General features: G+C 45.1%; 1 protein-coding gene across 5 annotated transcripts in view; it reads left to right on the top strand.

The window, feature by feature from the left end:
• The window catches only part of HHAT (hedgehog acyltransferase), a 300,060-nt gene that overhangs the window by 141,149 nt on the left and 134,727 nt on the right, over nucleotides 1-24,184 (top strand). For 4 of the 5 annotated variants that reach the window (XM_066261445.1, XM_066261444.1, XM_066261441.1 and 1 more), the window contains one exon: nucleotides 12,943-12,978. The exons of the other annotated variant lie outside the window; for it this stretch is intronic. In XM_066261445.1, the coding sequence (XP_066117542.1) occupies nucleotides 12,943-12,978 (36 nt within the window). The remainder of the gene's footprint in view (nucleotides 1-12,942; nucleotides 12,979-24,184) is intronic. 5 annotated transcript variants of the gene reach the window in all.

Below are 24,184 nucleotides of genomic sequence, written 5' to 3'. Positions count from 1 at the left end.
ATGGACTGGTGGATAGATGTTATCAAGGGAGTCTGATCTAGTGACAGGAAATGTCCCAAGTTAGCCCATTCGATTATAATCACAATTACACTAAATCTACCTGAAAATGCAAATCACTCCATCTTTGTTTTCTGATCCATTACTTATCCATGTTAAAGTTATTTAATTTCCTGCATCATCCCCTCAAATAGTGTGCTTTCAGATCCCTTCCTTGTCAATCTCTCTTTAAAATAGTCACTTGAAATTAAGAATGACTCTCCAGGTTTATGGTCCAGTGAGCACAAAGATACATTACCAATTCTATTGCAATTCTGTAATTCTACTAGTGTGGACAAATGCTAGTTGTTTGTTTGTTTGTTTGTTTTTGCCTCATAACACTGTTGATTTGTTGAGCTCACTGTTAGCTCAACACCCAAAATCTTAACATGCTTGTGCTCTATCACGTGCCTCCACCCTATACGCGCAGGTCTCCGAGGGCTGTCGTAAAGACTTTGGCTACTCTTCTAAGTGAAATGGGGAGCCACTGTAGGATTGAAGTAGGGGAGTGATACGTCTTGGGTTTTTGAAGGATAATTCTCATTGTTCTGTTGAGAATGGCCTTTAGGAGAGCAGGGGAGTCCATTAGAAGATGTGGAAGTGGAGGTGGTAAGAAGTCACCAGTTCCTGGATATATTTTTGAAAGTAGAGCAAACAGGGTTTGCTGATGGATTGGATGTGGGAATGAGAGGGACAAGGATGGCTGCAGGGTTTGTGGCCTTTGCAGCTAGCAGGATGCAGTTGCCGCCATCTGAGACGGGGAAGGCTAGGGGAGGAGGAGACACAAGGAGACAATCAAGAATCCAGTTTCAGATGTGCCAAGTGTGAAATTTCTTTTAGACATTCAAGGAGAGGTGCTTAATAATTAGATATGTGGATCTGGAGTGCAGGAGAGAGGTTTGAGTTGAAAATATCAACCTGAGAGTATTTAGCATATAGATAGCTTTTAAATCCCTGAGACTGGTTGGTGAGAATAGCAAGGAAGTGAGTATGTAGAGAGGAGAAGAGCCCAGACTAATGAGCCCTGGCTCTCTCATATATAAGTGTGTACATATGTATATATGGGATTCTGGATGGTGGGTATATTATTGAATCGCTCCAGTTATAGCCTATGGTGAGTCATAATTATTTTAGTGGGTTATAGATAGCATTTTGAAAAATGGAACAGAATAGAAAATACCGTTATGTATTGCTCAGAGTAAAGGTAAGCTTTCTTGAAACTTTTTGTTTCTATTATGTACCTGTATCAGTTATCTATTCCTGTGTAACAAATTACTCCCCCCCAACTTAGCAGTTTAAAATAAGCATTTATTGGCCTGGCCGGTTGGCTCAGCGGTAGAGCGTCGGCCTGGCATGCGGGGAACCCGGGTTCGATTCCCGGCCAGGGCACATAGGAGAAGCACCCATTTGCTTCTCCACCCCCACCCCCTCCTTCCTCTCTGTCTCTCTCTTCCCCTCCCGCAGCCAAGGTTCCATTGGAGCAAGGATGGCCCGGGCGCTGGGGATGGCTCCTTGGCCTCTGCCCCAGGCGCTAGAGTGGCTCTGGTCGCAAAAGAGCGACACCCTGAGGGGCAGAGCATTGCCCCCTGGTGGGCAGAGCGTCGCCCCTGGTGGGTGTGCCGGGTGGATCCTGGTCGGGCGCATGCGGGAGTCTGTCTGACTGTCTCTCCCGGTTTCCAGCTTCAGAAAAATACAAAAAATAAAATAAAATAAAATAAGCATTTATTATTCTTGGGGGCCAGGGTCTGCCTAGCTGGATGGTTCGACTCAGGTTGAACACCAGCTGTGGCCAGGGTTGCAGTCTTGACTGGGCTGGAGGATCCGCATCTGAGCTCACTCTCATGGCTGTTGACAGTAGTTTCAGCCCTTAGTCAAGGATTCCTTTCCTTGTCACGGTTGGCAAACTCATTAGTCAACAGAGCCAAATATCAACAATACAACAATTGAAATTTCTTTTGAGAGCCAAATTTTTTAAACTTAAACTATATAGGTAGGTACATTCCTTATCGAGGTAGTGCCCGCATGTGGTATTTTGTGGAAGAGCCACACTCAAGGGGCCAAAGAGCCACAGTTTGCTGACCACTGCTAACATCATAGCTGGTTTCTGCTAGAGCACCTGGCCTGGGAGAGAGAGAGAGAACCAGAGAGCCTCTGCAAGGCAGAAGCCACAGTCTCTTTTATAACCGACTCTCAAAAGTCAGACGTCCCAACTTCAGTCATGATTCTCTTTTCTTCTGTTAGTCACAGACCAATCCCAGTACAATGGGGACTGCACAAGGATGTGAATGCCCTGTGGTGGGGACCGTTGAGGGTCATTTTGAAGCCTGGTTACCACAACCTCTCTATATATTTGTGAATACTGGGTTGAGATATAACATATACTTTTTTAATGTGGGTCATGTGGAAAAAACATTTAAGAAATACTATTCTACAGTGTCTAATACTGTGCACCATTGGGCAGAGGTGTAAGTAAGCCGGCAGAAGCCCATTTAAGAACCTCTACTATTGATACTCTTGTACACCCATGGCTAATTACCAGTGACTTCCAGATCATGAATATGAACACTAATGATTTTTATAGTGAAACAATACAATCGAAGTTTAAATAGGCAAGGAGGGACTCTGCATCCCTAAATAAAGTGAGTTTGATTTCTATAGTTTGCATCTTTACATATATCTGGTCACCTGCTAAGTATATCTGTTGGGTTCTCATTTTAAATTTGTGGCCAGATGTTATGAACAACTATGTGTCTGGATTCTCATTTTTTTGTAGAATCTAATATGTGGGCTTGTGACAGTAATTATTCTTCCTGCCTTTTTTTCTGCTTGCTTGCTGGCTCATGAGTGTGGTCTGAGGCTCCAGTTAACCACCTATCCATAGACAGGTCTACCAGAAATTTCTGCTGGTCTGTGGAAAAATTAACCACCCTGATGTTGTATGAAGATTATGGACGCAAAGATCTTAGTCAAATTCACTTACGCTCAGAGTGATTTCTGCCTTAGCAGTCCCTGAAATAATTCTCCTATTTTCAACTGTTCCCAAGTGTAAAAAGATTGAAAACCAGCCATGATCTTGTAGATGAATGAGGCGTAATTGAGCTTTTATGTTTTGTGAAGTGGGGTTATTAAGTACATAGAGGTGCGCCCTATTAAAGGAATCTTAAAGGATAATTATAGACATGATTTTAAATGTAATTTGATATACCCTGCTGTGAAAAACAAACATGCTTTGGCTTTCCTAGCTGGTATTTTTTGTTTTCACTAGCGTGAGTGACTGGAAAAGGACACGTAATCTTTGAAGTGCTGGTAGATGTCCAGAAGGCCATCTCTGGATGATCTCTAGTTAAACAGTTAAGAGGCCAGTGGAAGACACAACACTAAGTAAAAATATATGGCCACCGCTTTTAAGTTAAAACCGTGGGAGTTTCAAAATGAAACAGTTTCTTGAGATGAAGTGAGTGATACCAATTAATTGGAAAGCAGCCGTTTTACAGGAAGTCTCCTGGTTTGGTGTGTACTGTTTCTGTTTCGAAATGCTTATTTATACTGCTTGTGGGCCCTGCAGTCACAGGTCCGTTCTGGCTTGTTACCATCTGATCCTGTGATGAGCTTTCACAGGGAGACCTGAGGACTTTTGTTCTCAGCAGGCGCCCCAGGGATCCAGGCTCTTTTGTTCTCCAAGGTGTGCTTCCAATAGCATGCTGGATGCTGGGCTTACCAGAATTCTTTATTTATGTATCAGTTGTCTCCCTAAGCCATAAATACTTGTAAGCAGAGGCTGTTCCCAGCACCTGACAATATCTGGACCAATGTAGGGGCTTGATACATATTTGTTGAAGAGAGGAATAATTTCAATTCTTTATTCTCTTGAATGTGTTTATGTTCAGAAGAAAAAGGTTTGTGGTACAATTCACATATGATGTTACTCTTTTCTCAGCGTTTCCATTAAATATTAAGTTTTAATTTTCCTGGAAGTATGTGAACTTTAAAATGTTAGAGACTATCACAATATAATTCCTTTTTCTCCAGGTAAGATCTCTTTCTGCTTTGAAGTGTATCTCATTTTTGGTGGCATCCAATGGGAGAGGGACTTAATTTTTACGACACAGATGCTGACCACTGACAGCTGGAGTGACAGATTGAGTACTGCTGAGCAAGAGAACTTGGAAGGTCTCTTTAGGCTCAAACCTGTATACATCCCTGAAAGCCAGGTTCCCTGTCGACCAGGCAGCATCATTTGTCAGCTGTGTGAAATGACTTCTTCTCTGTCCACAACACGATGTGAACAAAGGACTGCTAACGGAAATCCTGTGGACTCGTCCCACCGACCGGCTTTAGTATTATTAACTACATGAAAAACAAAAGCCAATGTTTACATGATGGCTTGTAACAAGCCAAGAGCTTGCGTGTGCATTAGCTCTCTGCCTTGCAGTCTCCTGATCTCTTTCTTGTTCTCTCTGCTGGGCTGATCAGCCTCGTGCAGTTGCCCTGCCTGGTCCTGGTTCGACCCTCTGTATCACGCTGCTTCCAGCCTCAAGCCTTGCCCCACGGTACAGCCTGTCCAGCTCCATCCTTATCCACGTCCCCCGTCTCTGCTCCCCATTCCCTACTCCTGTCTGCTGGGTTGCGACGTGGGTTCTTCTCCCATTGACCACATGTTGCTGTATGACCACTTTTATTTTCTTCTTCTACATTTCAATAAAGAGAATTTGTCAGAAATTTATTGACGGAAAACTAGTCATAGTCACTTTGATTAGCTAGAGCCATCTTGGTAAAAGATGCCCAAGGAGAGACTAAGAAATTTGCTGGTGGTTAGTGAGCGTTGGGGAGTCTACAAAGACTTGGGAACATGGTTACCTTAAAACCCTGGAACACTGTTTGTATCTTGGACAGTCAAGTAAGGAATAAATACCAAAGGGGCATTCTTATCAAGGGTCCTATATAAAATTGTATGAAAACAAAACAGAAGAGGGAAGTGATACAGTTTGGTGAGAATGATACGAATATTGAATTTATTTTAAAATTTATAAGTATAACCTTTGATATAATGACTATTTTATTTACATTCCAGTTATGGTAATGAATCTTTTGTTTCCCTATGAAAAAAGGAAAAGCTGTGTACCTTACCTTAGTTAAACATACTTGAGTTCAAACCAGTTGGCCTTAGACTACTACTAGCAGCAGAACCAAATGTTCATCTCTTCCAAGGGGTGAAATGAATCATTGAAATGATTATGTGATGGTAATTTTTCAAACTATAATGAACAGCTTCATCAAACACGTATCACAAATAATCGCTTATTATAATGTTGTATCCACAAGAGAAATGCCATATGGTAGGATGAGATTTTAATAAAAAGAATGATCATAAATACATATGTACAGAGAAGACATTATTCAACTTTTAAGATATTATATACCCACTTTGTGTTAAATCCTTGTGGCTTAATGGCATTTTTGGGGTACATATTACTTGTTTAATTCCCAGTTCCCAGTCACCAACCTTTTGAGGTCTGACCTACTCTATTGTGGTTCCTGAAACACCTTCTCAACAGAAGCTGAGGCCACGTCTCTACAGTGTGTCCGTAAAGTCATGGTGCACTTTTGACTGGTCACAGGAAAGCAACAAAAGATGATAGAAATGTAAAATCTGCACCAAATAAAAGGAAAACCCTCCCAGTTTCTGTAGGATGATGTGGCAGCATGTGCGCATGCGCAGATGATGACGTAACACCGTGTATACAGTGGAGCAGCCCACAGCCATGCCAGTTGAGATGTGGACGGTACAGAGGAAAGTTCAGTGTGTTCTGTGGCTCGCTAAATTTAATCCGTGACCAAGGTGCAACGTGAATAACGAAGCACCACCACGGAGGAATAACATTATTTGGTGGGATAAGCAGTTGAAGGAAACTGGCAGTTTGGTGGAGAATCCCCGTTCTGGTAGGCCATCAGTCAGTGACGAGTCTGCAGAGCAGGTGTCCCCAAACTACGGCCCATAGGCCGCATGTGGCCACCTGAGGCCATTTATCTGGCCCCCGCCGCACTTCCGGAAGGGGCACCTCTTTCATTGGTGGTCAGTGAGAGGAGCACTGTATGTGGCGGCCCTCCAGTGGTCTGAGGGACAGTGAACTGGCCCCCTGTGTAAAAAGTTTGGGGACCCCTGCTGTAGAGGCTCTACGGGATAGCTACCTAAGTAGCCCTAAAAAAATCTGTGCGTGAGCCCACGTTGAACTGCACTGAATAGGTATGAAACTGGGAGAGTTTTCCTTTTATTTGGTACAGATTTCACATTTCTATCGTCTTTTGTTGCTTTCCTGTGACCGGTCAAAAGTGCACCATGACTTTACGGACACGCTGTATATAATCTTTCCTGAGAGAGGAATACAAGGCCGAAGTCTGATATCTTTATTCTCTATTTGGCGATAATTCTGTAGGCAGCTTGTCAAAGGCGACCTGGGCAGAAAGGTGAGCAGGGCCTGGTGCATAGTTTCATTAGGGACAGGGATCTCCTCCCTTTATCTGGTGCTTTGGTTGCCTACCGGGCATCACTGCTGCCAGCGCCGCCTGGAGGGGAGAGAGCGTCTCCCAGGAGCTCCTCTGCCTCCTGAACCAGCTCCGTCATCCCGGTAACACTTTTGGTTTCCACCCAGGTGACGTTCTGTGCTCCACTGCCCACTACTTTCCATCTACTAATCTCACAACCGACGACTTTGCCTCATGTTCTGTTAAAATTCCTCCCTCTACTGAATCTGCTGGCATCTGTACTCATTATCTGTCACTGGGGAAAGTTTCCCCCCAGTTCAACAACAACAACAACAACCACAAACCCCTCATTTACCGTATCATTCTTCAGTTACTACCTTTCTTCTTCCCTTTCAGAACCAAACTCATAACAACTTATGCCCACTGTCTCTGCTTCCTCTCCTTCACGTGCCCAACGAGACTGCACTTGTCAAAGCTGCCAATGACCTCTGTGTTGGCCCGTGTGTTCAGCAGGCATCGTTATCTGATGACAAGCAAGACGAATACAGACCCTTCACTCTGTGCAGAGAGATTACTGTGCACAAAGATTACAGAGTTAGATATAAGAACTAAATGTAAAACTTTTAGAAGAAAATAAAAATTAAGACCGTGGATTAGATAAAGAAGTCTTAGATATAACACCAAAAGCATGATCCATAATAGAAAAAAACCTGATAAACTGGACTTGAAAAATCGAAAACTTTTATGCTTTAAATGGCATGTTTAAGAAAATGAAAAGACAGGCAACAGATGGATAGAAAGTATTCTCAAATTAGGTATCTGATAAAGACAGACCTTGTTTCCAGGACATACGTAAGGGCAGGAACTTCATTCTCTTGTCCACTGTTGTGTCCCTACGCACCTGTTTCAGGGTCTGATGTCTAAAAGGAGCTCAGTAAATATTTTTTGGATGACGAATGAACACAGCATCCATGCAGTGTGGGGAAGAACCGAATAAAGTCCAAAAAGGAGGGGAAATAATCTGGAACATTTGTAGAATGTTGACATTTGTTCCTTTTTACACAGTTAAGAAAATGGAGGCACAGAGGGATACATTTTTGGCCCAAGGTCAAATACTGTTGGATTTATTCCCACATCCAGTGACGTGTGTTTCCCGCCGTGGTTTAGGGGAGCTATTCCCTCCTGAACCATTCATTCCCGGTGCTGCCACCTCTCTCCGTTTCTCCCTCCAGCACTGTGAGGTGTCCAGATCTCCGGGTCTGTTTTCCCAGAATCTGCTCCCTGAAGGCCCAATGGCAGTGCCGCATGTCTGATCCAATGAAGAGCACACTGTGTGAGAGAGCCCAATGCTGTTTGTCTCTGTGTTTGCTCTTTAGACTTTGTCCTTCCAGGGCGACCATTCTCATCTGCTTTCCCATCAGACGTTCCTATTTCCACAATGTGGTTTGGCTGCCACTTGGGGTCCAACTGATCTAAGTTACTTTCACTTTTCTCTGTTTTCCCAGCATCAACTTTTTATTTTTTTATTTTTATTTTTTTGTATTTTTCTGAAGCTGGAAACGGGGAGGCAGTCAGACAGACTCCCGCATGCACCTGACCGGGATCCACCCGGCACGCCCACCAGGGGCGATGCTCTGCCCATCTGGGGCGTCGTTCTGTCATGACCAGAGCCACTCTAGCGCCTGGGGCAGAGGCCAAGGAGCCATCCTCAGCGCCCGGACCATCTTTTGCTCCAGTGGAGCCTTGGCTGCGGGAGGGTAAGAGAGAGACAGAGAGGAAGGAGAGGGGGAGGGGTGGAGAAGCAGATGGACGCCTCTCCTGTGTGCCCTGGCTGAGAATCGAACCCGAGACTTCCGCACGCCAGGCCGACGCTCTACCACTGAGCCAACCCACCAGGGCCAACTTTTTATTCTTGACTGTCAGTGGGCTCTGCATCTTAAATGGCTATGCAGGTTAGACCCAGCCATGAGCAAACTACGGAAGGAATGTAAGACCGTGACTCTGTGCTCACATGACACTTATGCACGGAGATGATGCCAGTTACTATACGATGTCATCAAGAACCTGTTCCAAGCACTGTGTCTGAGCATTCCCAAAAAACAAAGATGTTGATTGAGCCTGAGAGGAGAGCAGTCTTGTGACACTCTGAGTAAGGAACTGGAGTCTGGGGTCCTGGTCCGCTGGCCTCAGCTCTGCCGCTGTTACATACTTACGTTGTAAATTATTTCATCTTCCTTACCCTCTATTTCCTAATCTTTCAAGTAAGTTGGTTAGAGCAGACACACTTTTAGATCTTTCGCACGCCCTGAGGCTAAGTTAGGTAGCCCAGCTGGTACTGATCAGGGCTTCCTGAGTCTCATAGCGGTTTGATTTGGTTTTTACTTCCAACTCTCTAAGTCAGTTTCAACCTTCCTAGGCATGAATGTGAGAGTTTGGCAGCCCGCTGATGGGACAGACAGTCTGGAGATGAAAACCTACGAAGGTTGTCAACTGAAGAAGCAGAGGCAAGGATTGAGATCTGAATGTGGTACTTGCTGTCAAGACTGTCCTGTGACATGGCTGTGACAGCTGCGGTTTGAAAAACTTACCTCACCGGCCGTATGACACATGAGACTTTGGGCCACAGTTCATGGCCTTCCTCAACCCCAGTTCCATACAGCTGAGCTCAGCCTGGGGAGAAGGACCAGGACCCCGAAAAGCAGGCAACCTGGAAGAGCAGAACAAGTCCTAGAACCTACTGCGGGTTCTGGTCTGGGTTCCACCACAGACATGCTGTGTGGGCCTGAGCCCTCCTCTGTCAGAGGGGTGCTAACCTCAAGGACATGTAAGTCCCTGTGACCCGTGAGTAAACACGTGCACAGCACCATTTCATCAGGCTCCGGGAGCCTCATTTCGATGCACGGTGAGGCTCTAACAAAATAGCCGTCATAATCGTGATGAAATGAAGAGCCATCGGGCTGCATCAGCCCGGCACAGCCCACTAATTTGCTGATGGTTGTCTGACAAGAAAGGCTGCTGTGGGAGTTAGAATTCACTCGTAGAGATGCTTCCTGAAAGCAACTGGAACAGGAAGCCTGGGGCTGGCTGGGACCTTTAAGGTCAGCCATTCCAGTTTTCTATTGGACAGTTCAGTCTCCTTTAAACACTCCCCCTCTTTTTTGTATTCTTTGAAGTGAGAAGTGGGGAGGCAGAGAGACAAACTCCCTCATGTTCCCGACTGGGATCCACCCAGCATGCCCACCAGGGGGCGATGCTCTGCCCATCCGGGGCATAGCTCTGTTGTGACCAGAGCCACTCTAGCGCCTGAGGCAGAGGCCATGGAGCCATCCCCAGCGCCCGGGCCATCTTTTGCTCCAATGGAGCCTCGGCTGCAGGAGGGGAAGAGAGAGACAGAGAGGAAGGAGAGGGGGAGGGGTGGAGAAGCAGATGGGTGCTTCTCCTGTGTGCCCTGGCCGGGAATCGAACCCAGGACTTCTGCACGCCAGGCCGACGCTCTACCACTGAGCCAACCGGCCAGGGCTCCTCTAAACACCCTTTTAACTCAGGCTCGCTCTCATTCTGTGATAGGAAATTCATTGCCTTGGGCCCTGCAACTTGTTAGAATGTTCCTTTTTATACATAGATCAAGCTGACAGCCCCTTCCCATTGCTGCTGTCAGTTGATATTTAGACCACAAACTTTTCATATCACATACACATATAATAGATTTCCTATTTTATTTTATTTTTAAATATTTTATTTATTGATTCTATATATAGAGAGGCGAGGGGAACAAGAAGTATCAACTCCTAATTGCTTCACTTTAGTTGTTTATTGGTTGTTGTATGTGCCTTGACTGGGCAAGCCCAGGGTTTTGAACCAACAACCTCAGCATTCCAGGTCGATGCTCTCTATACACTGCACCACCACAGGTCAGGCCATATTTCCTACTTTAAAGTTCTAGAAGGAACCAAGAATGATATACACAAGATCACTTATGTGTCGTCATAAGGTAATCCTCGCTTACTGAGTGAGCTGGTTGGTAGTCATGAGAGATTTTCTTAAAAGGTGATGAGAAGAATTGTGTTACAGTGTGACAGGTGTCTTATTGCAGAAGCCCCCTGTCTATCTGTGTGCATTTAGCGTATGTATTTACATAGAAGAGTTGATATATTGAATAACTACTTTTGAGAATCTTCAGTCTGCAGTGCACTGTGAGAAGTAACCAGGACAGATAGAGGGATTGGTGCCCTATCACAGTGTGTCATTCACACAGTGATTCACTCAACAGATAGTTCTTGAGAATCTGCTTGGTGCCTTCAAGGAGTCTGCAATCCATGAGGGGAGAGAATGTTTGATATTGATCACACTGTGTTGAAATTATTGTTGACTTTGCCATCTCTTTGCTAGGGGTTATATGCTGCACATTGCTGACTTCCCACTACCTGGCACATTGTAAGCACGTGGTAAATATTGGCTAAGTAAGTCAGTGGCTAAATATGTAAAGGGAATAAGCATAGACTTTTGCATTTGGTACTCTGAGCTAGATCCCAGCTCCACATTTTACTGGTTATGTGGCTGAGGATAGGGACACGTGGCTTTATAAAATAGGGACCTGTTTTACAGTGTTGGTTGTGAGGATTAAAAGAGATAATGTGCAGAGAGCTTAGCACAGTGGCTGGTATACAATTCTAAGAAAAGGAAGGAAGGAAGGAAAGAAGAAAGGGAGGGAGGGAAGGAAAGAGAAAGTAAGGGAGGGAAGGAAAGAGGAAGGAAGGGAGAGAGGGAAGGCAGAGAGGGAGGGAGGGAGGGAGCAAGGAAGGAGGGAGAGAGAGAGAGAGGGAAGGAAAAAAAAGGAAGGGAAGGAGGGAAAGAAGGAAGGAAGGAAGGAAGGAAGGAAGGAAGGAAGGAAGGAAGGAAAGAAGGAAGGAAAGAAGGAAGGAAAGAAGGAAGGAAAGAAGGAAGAAAGATAAGAAAGAAGGGCTTATTCCATTTCTAGTCTTTCCATCTGTACAGGAAAACTAATGAGAACATATTTCTAGAAACTTCATTGGTTTGCTCATATATTGAAATGAAAAACACAGCCCCACTGAAGTGGCCCTCCCCTTGAACCCTTTGGAAGGAGCCGAAATGAGCTCTACCATAGTAAAGAGGAAACCCAGAGTATTGTTTGAGGAAAATGAGAAAGTTCTGGAGATGATGGTGGTAATGGTTTCATAACTATGTAAATATACTTAATGCTACTGAACTGAATATTTAAAAAGGGTTAAAATGGTGAATTTGGGGGGCTTTGTTTCTCTATTCTTACCTACCCCATGTCCATGATCTGCAAATAAATGCTTGAGTACATAGAAGAACCTTGCCGTTTAAAGATCACCAGAAACCCTGTTTTAATGTCAGTCATCACCTGCCAGATGTCTGGTGGGCTGAGGTGCTGGCACGCTGGATGCTCCTGGGATGTGGGTAGGTGTGGAGCTGAGTGAGGGAGTCAGGGCCTGGGCAGTTGGACCCCACTCCAGGGTGAATTTCTGTGTCCATTGCTCATTGTCTGTAGGGACAGAATTAACTCAGGCTTTACCCAGGCAGGTTGCTAACCAGGAGGCCAGCGTGGTGTTGGGGAGGGAAGACAATCACCATCCAGGTGTTGGAAGTAGGGGTGATGCCTGGTGGACAGCAGCATCCCGATTCTAGCCACATAGTCTCTTTTCTCAAAGGGAGGTAAAGACTAAGTGGTTGGAGGTGCACGGGTAACAAGCATTAAATTTACTGGTGTCCAGAGAAGACTGGCTGAAAGGCACCCCCTGCCCAGGGCTTACTGGATGCCCAGGGCGAGGCCCCAGCTCAGTGGTAGACTCGCCAGCCAGTACGTGGAGCTGCTCTGCCCCGCCTCCTCGGGCAGACCCCGGTGGAGACCCACGAGCTGCAGGGACTTGGGCTGGGAGGGGCGGGAGGACCAGAGTCGACCCTTTCCCACCCCCGTCCTTCCCTTTGGCCTGTGTGGTTTTATGCATTTAAAATATATTTCATTTGTTAAGTAAATGAACATCTGAGACAACTAAAGTTACCAAAGGATTCACTTGTTAGAAAATGAAGGTACCCGGACAATCTACCCTTAGTTTCTAGAGAGAGCTTCGACTTGCCAAAACACTTCTGCCCTCACTGAGCAGCAGTTCTGCATCAGAATCACCTGGAGGCCTTGTTCAGTCCGTGGCTGGGCCTGAACCTCTGACCCCGTGGGTCTGAGCTGGGGCCTGGGGAGTGCATCTCCAGCCAGTGCCCAGGCCGTGCTGCTGCAGCTGCTCCAGAGGCCATTCTCTGAGAACAGCTGTCAGAGTAATCCACTTATTCACCATGCTCTGAATGTAAATTATATATTTTTTGTTATGTTAACCATTTTCATAAATATCTTCTATTGATATGCTTGTCTATGTCTCCTTTGAACAGATATTTTGATGTTGGACTTCATGATTTCTTAATCAGGTAAGCCATACTTTTTATTTATTGTTTTATTTTATTTTATTTCTATTAAGTGGGTGGTAGGGAGGCAGAGAGGCAGACTCCTCCATGCGCCTTGACCAGGATCCACCCAGCAAGCCCTCTATGGGGTGATGCTCTGGCCATCTGGGGCATTGCTCCATTACCCAGCAACAGAGCTATTTTAGTGCCTAAGATGAGGCCATGGAGCCATCCTCAGTTCCTGGGGCCAACTTGCTCAAACCATTTGAGCCATGGCTGTGGGATGGGAAGAGAGAGAGAGAGAGAGAGAGAGAGAGAGAGAGGGAGAAGGAAGAGCAGGGAGAGGCGGAGAAGCAGATGGTCACTTCTCCTGTGTGCCCTGACTGGGAATCAAACTCTGGACTTCCACATGCTGGGCCAAAGCTCTACCACTGAGCCACTGGCCAGGGCCAATTTTTACTTTCAATATCAATGAATAGCATGTCTATTAGGAAAGACTGAGAAGAAAATAAAAATCCGTCTTCACTATCTTGGTAAATAATTGCACTTGTATACATGTCAAGAAAACATGACTAGCACTATGTTTTTATGTGCCTCCCAGAATCACACAAGATTATCCTTCTTAAACAATCAAAAAGAAATTTATGTTTAAAGAGGTTTACTAAAGTGATAGCTATCCAAGAGCTTGGACAAGCTTAATTCCAACCTTGGGGCATCTGGAAAGACTAACTTCATCATGTATTAAACAACCCACTTAACTAATTTTCCTTCTACTGAGTTTAAGGTTTTTAAGCTGAATCTATTGGCTGTTTTACAGTCATAAGGATACAACCTGTTCATCATTGAAAGATTACAGATGGCAAGTTTAGATCCTAGTTTTCTGGTGATTTTTACCAGTTTTGGCTAATGCAGCATAATAATTCCAAGTAGTTATTAAATAAAACAGAGGTTAAATGGAAATATACCAGAATATTAACAATGTTGGTAAGAATATTTATGAGATTTTTTTCTGCCATCAACTTTGCTGTATTTTCTAGATTTTTATATTGAGCATGTATTATTCTAACAATGGTGAAAAATTGCCATTAAAATGCCTGTCAAAAACCGATGTGGGAAGCAATAATGGTTGCTGAAAGACTGTAAACTGAAGATTACGAGGAAACTCAGTAATCATGGAGAGCGATGAGCTTTCTGCAATCACATGGCTCTAAATGTAAATTAATTCTGACTGAGGGTCTGCTGTCAGGCAATCTGTAAATCCCATGTGATTTCTGGGGAAGTGGTTCAGTTCTCCACACGCATGGCCATCTCCCTGTGGGTAGGATGCTCTCAGAGGGAAATGGACATAGCCGGCATCACCTTCATCCTAAACCGAGAGCATGTCCTCCGCGCTGGCTTGCACATGGCGGTGTTCCATGAAAGGCTGTGCACGCCTTATCCTGTCTCCAGGGCCTCACCCAGAGCTGTGCATTAAGATCCCCTTGGCCTACCTCAGGCCCAAGGACAATGGGTGATCCTGGCCTTCTCCAGGATGTCGTTCTTAGTGTGTAAACCTCTACCCTTAATGCATCAAGGGTAAGTGCCTTTTAGCTGGAGGGATAAAGGACCGGAAGTCACGGGAAAGGCAGGCGTGAGAATTCCATACCGAAGCTGCTGAGGAAAAGCTGTCTGGGTATCTACTTCAAGGGGTAGTTTGGATTTTGAGTTAATGTCTTTGGTGCTCGGTACTGCTGCCATGCATCATTCCTTGTTGTGGACGCAAGTTTATACTTTTCTTATTTTCTCTAGTAATTTTCTTGAGGGCAGGGAACATGTTTTAATTACCTTTCTATGATTACACTGTATAGTATCAACCTTCTGCAAACATTTGTGGTAGGAATGAATGAATGAGTGGATGAATGAAATGAGGCAAAAGGGAAAAGGAAGGTGAGGATTAAGTGGAAGCTATTTAGTCATTCCTTCAATAAATTATTAAGCATACCATGTGCCATTTACTTGCATATATTGGAGAATACCATCATGAGAAAAATAGACATTTGATTTAAAGCTTGCCCTGAGATTACCACTTGCTAGGCTTGTGATATGAGGCTCAAAGTGGGGAGGGGTGGTCTGCCTCTGGGACCCCTCCTCTCTTTCCTTCTTCTGGACTCCAACCCTGTCTACATGTTGGGTGGGGAGGAAGGAGGTGTGCTTAAGGTCCTCTAATAAACTGGTGTTGTGATCTCCTTGCCCTTTTACGTGGGTACTAGTAAGATGCTCTAACTAGTCATGTTCTGTGAACCAAGCAGTGGGGGAGTGAGGCTTCTTCCTGACATCTGTCAGCAGTTTTCTCTCCCCAGTCTGATAGGCACAGCGCAAATGACATGCCACTTGCTTATTCCGTTGGGGAATGAGAGGTCAGTCTCCCTCTCTTACAGCCATACCTGTCTCTTTGACAAGGTTTCATCACCCGTCCCATGACAGCATTTGCAACTAAGCCAAGAACTTAAAGACACCAAGAAGCCCCTTTCTCTGTCATTTGCTCAGCTTACAAGAAAAGGGGGGCCCTGGCCAGTGGCTAGAGCCTTGGCCCAGCATATGGACATCCTGGGTTCTATTCCCAGTCAGGGCACATGACCTGGGATTCCCCCTTCTTTCCCTCTTTTCAATTGGTTTGAGCCTGTCTCCAGGTGCTCAGGATAGCTCTGTAGGAGTGGAGCATGACAGCCTCAGGTGCTAAAAATAGCTTAGTACTTGAGCATCAGCCAGATGGGGTGAGGGGCCTCTTTAGAAAATGGGTCCTTTCTGCTCCCAGTTTGGGAGGTCAAGCTGGATGGGGACTGAGCATGGTGTGTCGTTGGGCACCTTAGTGAGAACTGCTTCACTGGACATGAACCTGAGGCCAGGTCAAGAGGGTGGGGGTGCGTGCCAGTGGGCAGTGAGTGGATGGATGGCATCAACAACTCTTTGAAGAAGTTAAGCTCTGACGGGAGGAAAGAAAGGCTGGCGGCTGGTGGAGATTAAGGTTTGAATTTTTTTTTTTTTTAAAAACTGGGGCAACTCTTACTATTTAGCCACTAGCAGGTCTTAAGTGTCTTTTAGACTTAGAGAAAGTGGTTTCAGTTGGCTGGAGAGAAGCAGAGTGTGATTGCCAGTGGGGTGAGGAAGCAGAGGCAGCGAGTGGTGCCCCCAGAACCCCGGAGCGCGGTGGCATTTTCCTGCAAATATGTACCTAGAGCACTCTGGAGAGGGTGGAGACAGCGAGGGGCTGGTACTTGAGCAATCCTCACTCAGTGATGGCCAAGGGAAGGAAATCTATTTCTCCTCGTAAGAGAGGAGATGTTGCAGAAATTGGCACAGGTTTTTGGGGAAAAAAATTAACTCCATTTGTTGTCTCCAACAAGATCTTAACGTGTGCTCTGATTTGTCAAGCTGTTTAGAAGGCTTAGTGTTCGCCTAATAGGAACCGTAGGGTGCCTGAAATTGATCAGCTGCATCATTTACACTATGTAAGTAACGCCAACTTCTCTGGAGTGACATAAATTTCCACAAAGCCACGAGCCCTGTCTGTGATCTCAGCCTAGGCAACTGCAAAGGAGGGACACATTTCCTTTTAAGTGGATGGAGTGTTTCACGGAGCTCTGCGTAGGAAGGAGCTGTTGCGTTTAATGAAACACGAGTGTGTTTGGAATTGGTGTTTTATAATGACTGGGAAAATGTGAGCTCAATCCTTCCACATCTTACAGAAATCAAAGGAAAGACTTTCAGGAAATAGTGATTGCAACTAACTTAAGGAGAACCTCAGAAAACTGTTGGCTGGAGTTCTTAATGTGACGCTACGGAAGAAAAAGGAAGAAAGTGACCAACCTGGGAAAGAGATTATAGAAGAAAACAGCTCTGTTTCATGTGAGAGAATAAGAGGGCTTGTTTAAACTGAGCTTAGTTTAGTTTGAGCGAGAACATGCGAATGATGTGTGAGGTTTGGTTTGCGTCTCGCTGACTGAGGCATTTTCCATCTCACCTGGAATCGTAGCAGCCCCGCCCCTTTTATGAAGGTATATTACAATTACTTCCGACTTGCCCGTCTGCCTCCTCTAAGTTGCTTGGGTTGTGGGATGGTTTTAAGTGATGCAGGACATCACTGTGACTTTTGAAGGAAAATCTGGAGCATCCCTCTTTCATCTTGTCTGAAAGATCAAACTTGTCAGTTTTCCGTTTACAGTTTTCTCATTGCTTATACGTTTTAAAAATTAGAAAAATATTCACCCATGCTTTCTTCTTTCTGTATAATTTATGTTTGGCTACTTATTCCTTTTCAAATACATATTTCAAGTAAGAATCTAACTTTTTTTTTCTAAATAGCAAAATAATTTTTTTTTCACCATCACTTTCCATTTTTATTCTAAAGACATGTGTGAGTCATCAGAGAGCCTGCTCTTGTCCTAAGGAGAGGGTCTTGATATCTTAGGACTGGCAGAAGTACAAAGTGGGGCTCATGCCATTGATTTGTCTTAGGCAAATAGACAAGGGACCCCTCCTGGGAAGGAGCGAGTTGGGGCTGAGCCTCTCCCTTTCCCATATCTCCTTAGGAATGTTGAGAGAAGTTGAGGAGAGAGTAGGCATCTGGTCCTGGGAGTAAGAAATAGATGGTAATAGGAAGATAATTAGTATCTGTTATTCAGTCTAGCAGCTTCGACAAACAAGAAAAATACAAGCATGAAACCATCATGTATATTTTTGTAGATAAAAGTAAACGAAAGATAAAACTATTATGTATATATTGTTACATGAGATTTTGAGTTTTTTATTTTGTAAATATAACATGGAAGCCAACTTTTGTTTGTCTAAGTAAACCATTTTCTTTTTAAGTGAGAGAGAGAGAGACAGACAGACAGACTTACAGACAGGTATAGACAGGAAGGGAGAGAGATGAGAAGTGTCAACTCATAGTTGCAGCACTTTAGTTGTTCATTGATTGCTTTTCATACGTGCCTTGACCAGGAGGCTCAAGCCAAGCCAGTGACCTCCTGTTCAAACCAGCGACCTTGAGCTCAAGCCAGCAACCATGGAGTCATGTCTCTGATCCTACGCTCAAGCCAGTGACCCTGCGCTCAAGCTGGTGAGCCTACACTCAAGCCGGTGACCTCAGGGTTTCAAACCTGGGTTTTCTGTGTCGCAGGCTGACACTCTGTTCACTGCGCCACAACCTGGGATGGCTAACTAAATCATTTTTAATAGTGGTATAAAAAGCTGCCCCCTTCAAGATGAGCCTAGACTCCGCCTCTGTGCAGTCCTCATGAGAACTTCCTTCCACCTGTGGTGTGTGAAAACCAGCAGCTAATGGTCTGTATGGTGTCCCAGTAACAAAGTGATTGAAATAAAAAATGAAGAACACTGCCTGACCAGGCGGTGGCGCAGTGGATAGAGCGTTGAACTGGATGTGTAGGACCCAGGTTCGAGACCCCGAGGTCGCCAGCTTGAGCGCCGGCTCATCTGGTTTGAGCAAAGCTCACTAGCTTGGACCTTGCTGGCTTAAGCAAGGGGTTACTCGGTCTGCTGTAGCCCCACGGTCAAGGCACATATGAGAAAGCAATCAATGAACAACTAAGGTGTCACAACAAAAAACTAATGACTGATGCTTCTCATCTCTCTTCATTCCTATCTGTCTGTCCCTATCTATCCCTCTCTCTGACTCTCTCTCTGTCTCTGTAAAAAAAAAAAAAGAACACTGGAGTGAAGGAAACCAGATACCAAAACAGGCCCCACAGAGGCAGTTAATGAAAATGCAAGCTGAGTGCTGAAGAGAAGCCCATGTGCCTCCTGTACCCCCTTCCGTGGGGCTGTTCCCCCTTCCATGGGACTGTCTTCCTTCTACAGGTTGTCCCTTCTTACCCCACAACCAGTCAGCTTCCACACCCTGTTGAATCTGCCTCCTTAACACCTTTCACATCGCCCTTTCCTTCTGCTTTTGGTGAAAGGCTTTGCCTTTTTGTCTGCAATTTGGGCTTCTCACCTCAGAGAGCCATGTGAGGTTTAATAGTAAATGTAAACCACTCACTCTGTGCCTGGCGACAGTGCGGACTCAGTAAGGGCTACTGTTGTCCCTCCCCTTGCCCACTCTGCTTCTGAAACCAAAGTAATGGTTTGAATCCTGGCCTCTCTCGTTCCATCTGTGTGACTTGAGGTAGCTCACTAACCCTTTCTGAGCCTTTATCTGTAAATTGACTCCTTATCTCATGTTCTCCTTTCCTACTCAGAACCGGTCAGTGGTTCCTTTCCCTTCTGTCAAAACCAGCCCTATGTCCTGGCTCCCACACTGGGTCTTCAGGCTACTTTTTCATCTCACCTCACTGTTATTCCCCTTACTGCCACTGCCAATGGGTCCAAATGCTGCTTTCTGTCCCCACCCCCCATTCCTGGCTTCTTTCCTTTGCTCCTGCATTCCCTATGCCCAAAGTGCCGAACCTTCTCCCATATCCAAATCCTGCCCCTCCCAAGCTCATCTCTCATGCTGTGCCCTGCATGCAACCTTCCTTTTTGTCCCCCAAGGTCATGGGACCTGCCAGGAATCCCCAACTCTCCTCCTGGAGAGGTAGTGGTCTGTGTGGAGCCCAGGACTCAGTATACCTCCCACTTGCCCCAGGTGCCTGTAGGCGTGGGGAAGTTTGGTGCCCATAGAGTTCTCTCTGTGCATGCTGCACCTCCTGCCTGGACAGGGAGCTTCTGAGGCCAGGGTCTGATGCGTCCGTGTGTTCCCCACAGCACTCCGTCGTGTCTGGTGTCTAGAGGGCCCTTCAAAATGTTTGAATAGGCCCTGGCCGGTTGGCTCAGTGGTAGAGCTTCGGCCTGGCGTGCAGAAGTCCCGGGTTCGATTCCCAGCCAGGGCACACAGGAGAAGCGCCCATCTGCTTCTCCACCCCTCCCCCTCTCCTTCTTCTCTGTCTCTCTCTTCCCCTCCCGCAGCCGAGGCTCCATTGGAGCAAAAATGGCCCTGGCGCTGGGGTGGCTCCTTGGCCTCTGCCCCAGGCGCTAGAGTAGCTCTGGTCACGGCAGAGCGATGCCCCGGAGGGGCAGAGCATCGCCCCTGGTGGGCTTGCCGGGTGGATCCCAGTCGGGCGCATGCGGAGTCTGTCTGTCTCTCCCTGTTTCTGGCTTTGGAAAAATACACACACACAAAAAAAATGTTTGAATAAATACATTTGAATTTTCAAAAATGTGAAAGGGGCTAGTAATAAGGTGACCAATAGTCCTCCTTTAGGGAGGAGAGTCCTTCTTTTATAAGTTCTGTCCTCCCTCCAAAAGTATCCTCCTACATGTCCTCCTTTTTGATATTGGAAGACTAATCTATAAATGTCCATATTCAATCGATGCAGAGTCGATCCATTGCGTGTGATGTGACGTATTTGTGTCTAAATGAGTACTTTTCCCGTACAATTATTATTAAAAACTAATAGGCATGTAAGCATAATTACAATATAAAATATTACAAATGCTTTTATTATGCATTTATCATATTATAGTGTTATTGTTGCAGTGAATTAAATGTTTCTTTTATTTACGACATTGTTTTCTCCAATTTATTTTTGTTCTCCTTTTCATTGTAAAAAAGTTGGTCACCTTACTAGTAACCATCTTGTTTTCTTTCATCTCATCCATTTATTTATGAAACCAATTAAATAATCAAAGCGCAACTCTAAGAGCTGAGCTAAAAGCAATGACAAGGTAGACAGTGTCTTTGTCCTCTCTTGCACTGCAGGGATGAAGACAGTGTAAACAAGCAAACAAGTAAACTGGCAGGTGATTCCCAGGATGTGAGGGCGGGGCAAGGTGTGAGAGCCACTTCTGATAGGATGGGCAGGCAGGGCCTCTTTGAGTGACACTCAGCTGAGAAGGTGAGGAGAAAGAGGCAGCCAGGGGAAGGCCTGGGGCTAGATTGAGTCAGGTAGAGGGCAGGGCAGGCACCATGGCCCTGAGATGGATAGAAGAGCATTTGAGGTGCAGAAGGGAACAGGGCCCGCGGGCTGGAGGGCGTGTGGCAAGGAGTTCTGCATGAGTCTGGAGAGCAGGGGTCCCCAAACTTTTTACACAGGGGGCCAGTTCACTGTCCCGCAGACCGTTGAAGGGCCGGACTATAAAAAAACTATGAACAAATCCCTAAGCACACTGCACATATCTTATTTTAAAGTAAAAAAACCAAACAAGAACAAATACAATATTTAAAATAAAGAACAGGTAAATTTAAATCAACAAACCAACCAGTATTTCAATGGGAACTATGGGCCTGCTTTTGGCTAATAAGATGGTCAGTGTCTGGTTCCATATTTGTCAATGCTAGCCGTAACAAGTGATATGACGCGCTTCCGGAGCCCTGATGCGTGCGTCCCTCATTGCTGCGCTTTGTGGCACCACCACATACAGCACACAGGATGCATCCTGTGCTCTCTCACTGACCACCAATGAAAGAGGTACCCCTTCCGGAAGTGCGGCGGGGGCCAGATAAATGGCCTCAGGGGGCCGCATGTGGCCCGCGAGGCCATAGTTTGGGGACCCCTGCTGGAGAGGAAGAGATGACAGCCCATCTGTGAAGAGGATTGAGTTCACTTTTAAATGCAGTAGGAACCATTGGAGGGTTTTAAGTCAGGGAGTGGCATGATCTGATTTATAGTTTTCAGAACTCACTGTGACAGGGAGCTGGAAATTCAGTGTAATTGGGATTTTTGAATGTCAGCCATTTCCCACTGCTCTGGGCAGCTGGAACTCAGTGACCCAGGGCTGTCCTTGCTCCACAAGGGAGTTTCTTTGACAACCAGCTGCTACAACAGCTACTCTGTATTCTATAACAATAGCCCTAAATGACCCTTTTATTTCCTTCTCTTTAGGTCTGCTTGATGTATTGTGAATGGTATAATTAATTACATGTGTGGACATTGACTGGGAGGCAGTAGGTGGTGGTGGAATGTGGTCGTAGGCTCCCTCCATACATGTGGGCAGCTGGAGAGAGCTGGTTGGCGCTGGGAAGTCACGTGGGATGGAGATTTGCAGCGCTGTCTTGGGGACACAGAACCATTGTGTCCTGTGACCTCCCAGCAAGCCCAGGCTCTGGCTCCTCTGCTGGTACAGGGGAGGTTCGCTGAAGGCCCAGTTCATAGCCCTCACTGCTCCTGTCTTGGTGCCATTCCAGTTGGATGTCAACAACCCTTAGGGTGGGGCCTCTAACTCTGCGAGGCCAGTTTCCTCTTTCCGCTGCCAGGAGTGAGCTCCATCTGGTTCGCTCATTGTGTTGTGTTCTCCCTGCTCTTGTCCAAAGCTTCTCCCGGCATGGTCACTGTCGAAGACATCATTTCTTGTCTCCCCTAGACTCCGACACTTGGGAGTGATTTGTGGTCTTTTTCTTGGCTTTGTAGACTTCTAGGACAGAAGCACATTGGAGATGATGCCCACATTACATTAATTTTCAGTTCTTGGGAGATTTCTAAGATCCACTTTCACTTTCATCCCACTGCTACCACTTTTGAGGATGAACTTGTTAGAATTACTTATCTTCATGGCTTGAATGTGTTAATTAGAAAAATCCATATTGGAAGAAAAATCAAAAGAAACCCTTTATGCTCTGAGAGCTGAAATGCCTGATTCACTTCCTACCATATATAGCATCTGTCAATACAGATGTTCTAGTGATTACATGTATCTTTCAAAAAAAATTAAAAAGAGCTGCTGATGAATTAGTTGAGAAAATTTGCAATGTAGAGACATAATTTTAAGTGGAAAAAGCTCTGAGTCGGGGTGGTTCCAAACAGGATAGGCTGTAAGATCCGGGGTGTGAACTGGTACAGATAAATTATGTATTTACTTGATAGGACATCTGTTAAGTAGTGGCGGCGATCCTCTTTATTTTTTTATTTTATTTTTATTAATATTAATTTATTGTGTTTACATAGATTCTGGTGTCCCACCAAATACATCCCCCACCCCCATGTTCCCCTCAACATCCCCTTGCCCCCTCCCCCAATACCCTCCCCCCTTCCCTCCAGGATTTGCTGTTCTGCTCTCTATATCACTGTGTTATGTATATATAATTTCACCAAGCTCTTTCCCTTCTCTGATCCCATCCTCTCACCCCCTTTCCCTCTGTCCGCTTTCCCTCTGGTTCCTTTAATCCCATCTCTGTCTCTATTCCATTCCTCAGTTCACATTATTCATTAGATTCCTCAAATGAGTGAGGTCATATGATATTTTTCTTTCTCTGCCGGGCTTATTTCCCTTAGCATAATAGTTTCCAGGCCCATCCATGTTGTTGCAAAAGGTAAGATTTCCTTCTTTTTCATGGTCCCATAGTATTCCATTGTGTATATGTACCACTGCTTTTTAATCCACTCGTCCACTGACGGACACTTGGGCTGTTTCCAGATCTTGGCTATTGTGAACAATGCTGCAGTAAACATGGGGGTACATTTCTTCTTTTGAATCAGTGATTTGGTATTCTTAGGATATATTCCTAAAAGTGGGATAGCTGGTTCAAAAGGCAGTTCCATTTTTAATTTTTTGAGGAATCTCCATACTGTTTTCCACAGTGGCTGCACCAGTCTGCATTCCCACCAGCAGTGCAGGAGGGTTCCCTTTTCTCCACATCCTCGCCAGCACTTATTCTGTGTTGTTTTGTTAATGAGCGCCATTCTGACTGGTGTGAGGTGATATTGCGTTGTGGTTTTAATTTGCATTTCTCTAATGATTAGTGATGTTGAACATTTTTCATCTGTCTATTGGCCATCTGTATGCCCTCTTTGGAGAAGTGTCTATTCATTTCTTTTGCCCATTTTTTTTTTGGATTGTTTATCTTCCTGGTGTTGAGTTTTACAAGTTTTTTATAAATTTTGGTTATTAACCCCTTATCAGATGTATTGTCGAATATGTTCTCCCATTGTGTGGTTTGTCTTTTTATTTTGTTTATATTGTCTTTAGCTGTGCAAAAGCTTTTTAGTTTGATATAGTCCCATTTGCTCATCCTGTCCTTTATTTCACTTGCCCGTGAAGTTAAATCAGCAAATGTATTGCGAGAGATGTTGGAGAGCTTACTGCCTATGTTTTCTTCTAAGATGATTATGGTTTCATGACTTACATTTAAGTCTTTTATCCATTTTGAGTTTATTTTTGTGAATGGTGTAAGTTGGTGGTCTAGTTTCATTTTTTTGCAGGTAGCTGTCCAATTTTCCAACACCATTTATTAAAGACACTTTTACTCCATTATATGCTC

This window comes from Saccopteryx bilineata, chromosome 2 (assembly GCF_036850765.1).
Source record: "Saccopteryx bilineata isolate mSacBil1 chromosome 2, mSacBil1_pri_phased_curated, whole genome shotgun sequence".
NCBI lineage: Eukaryota > Metazoa > Chordata > Mammalia > Chiroptera > Emballonuridae > Saccopteryx > Saccopteryx bilineata.
The sequence above is the reverse complement of the archived record's forward strand: the minus strand, read 5'-3'. Positions and strand labels throughout refer to the sequence as shown.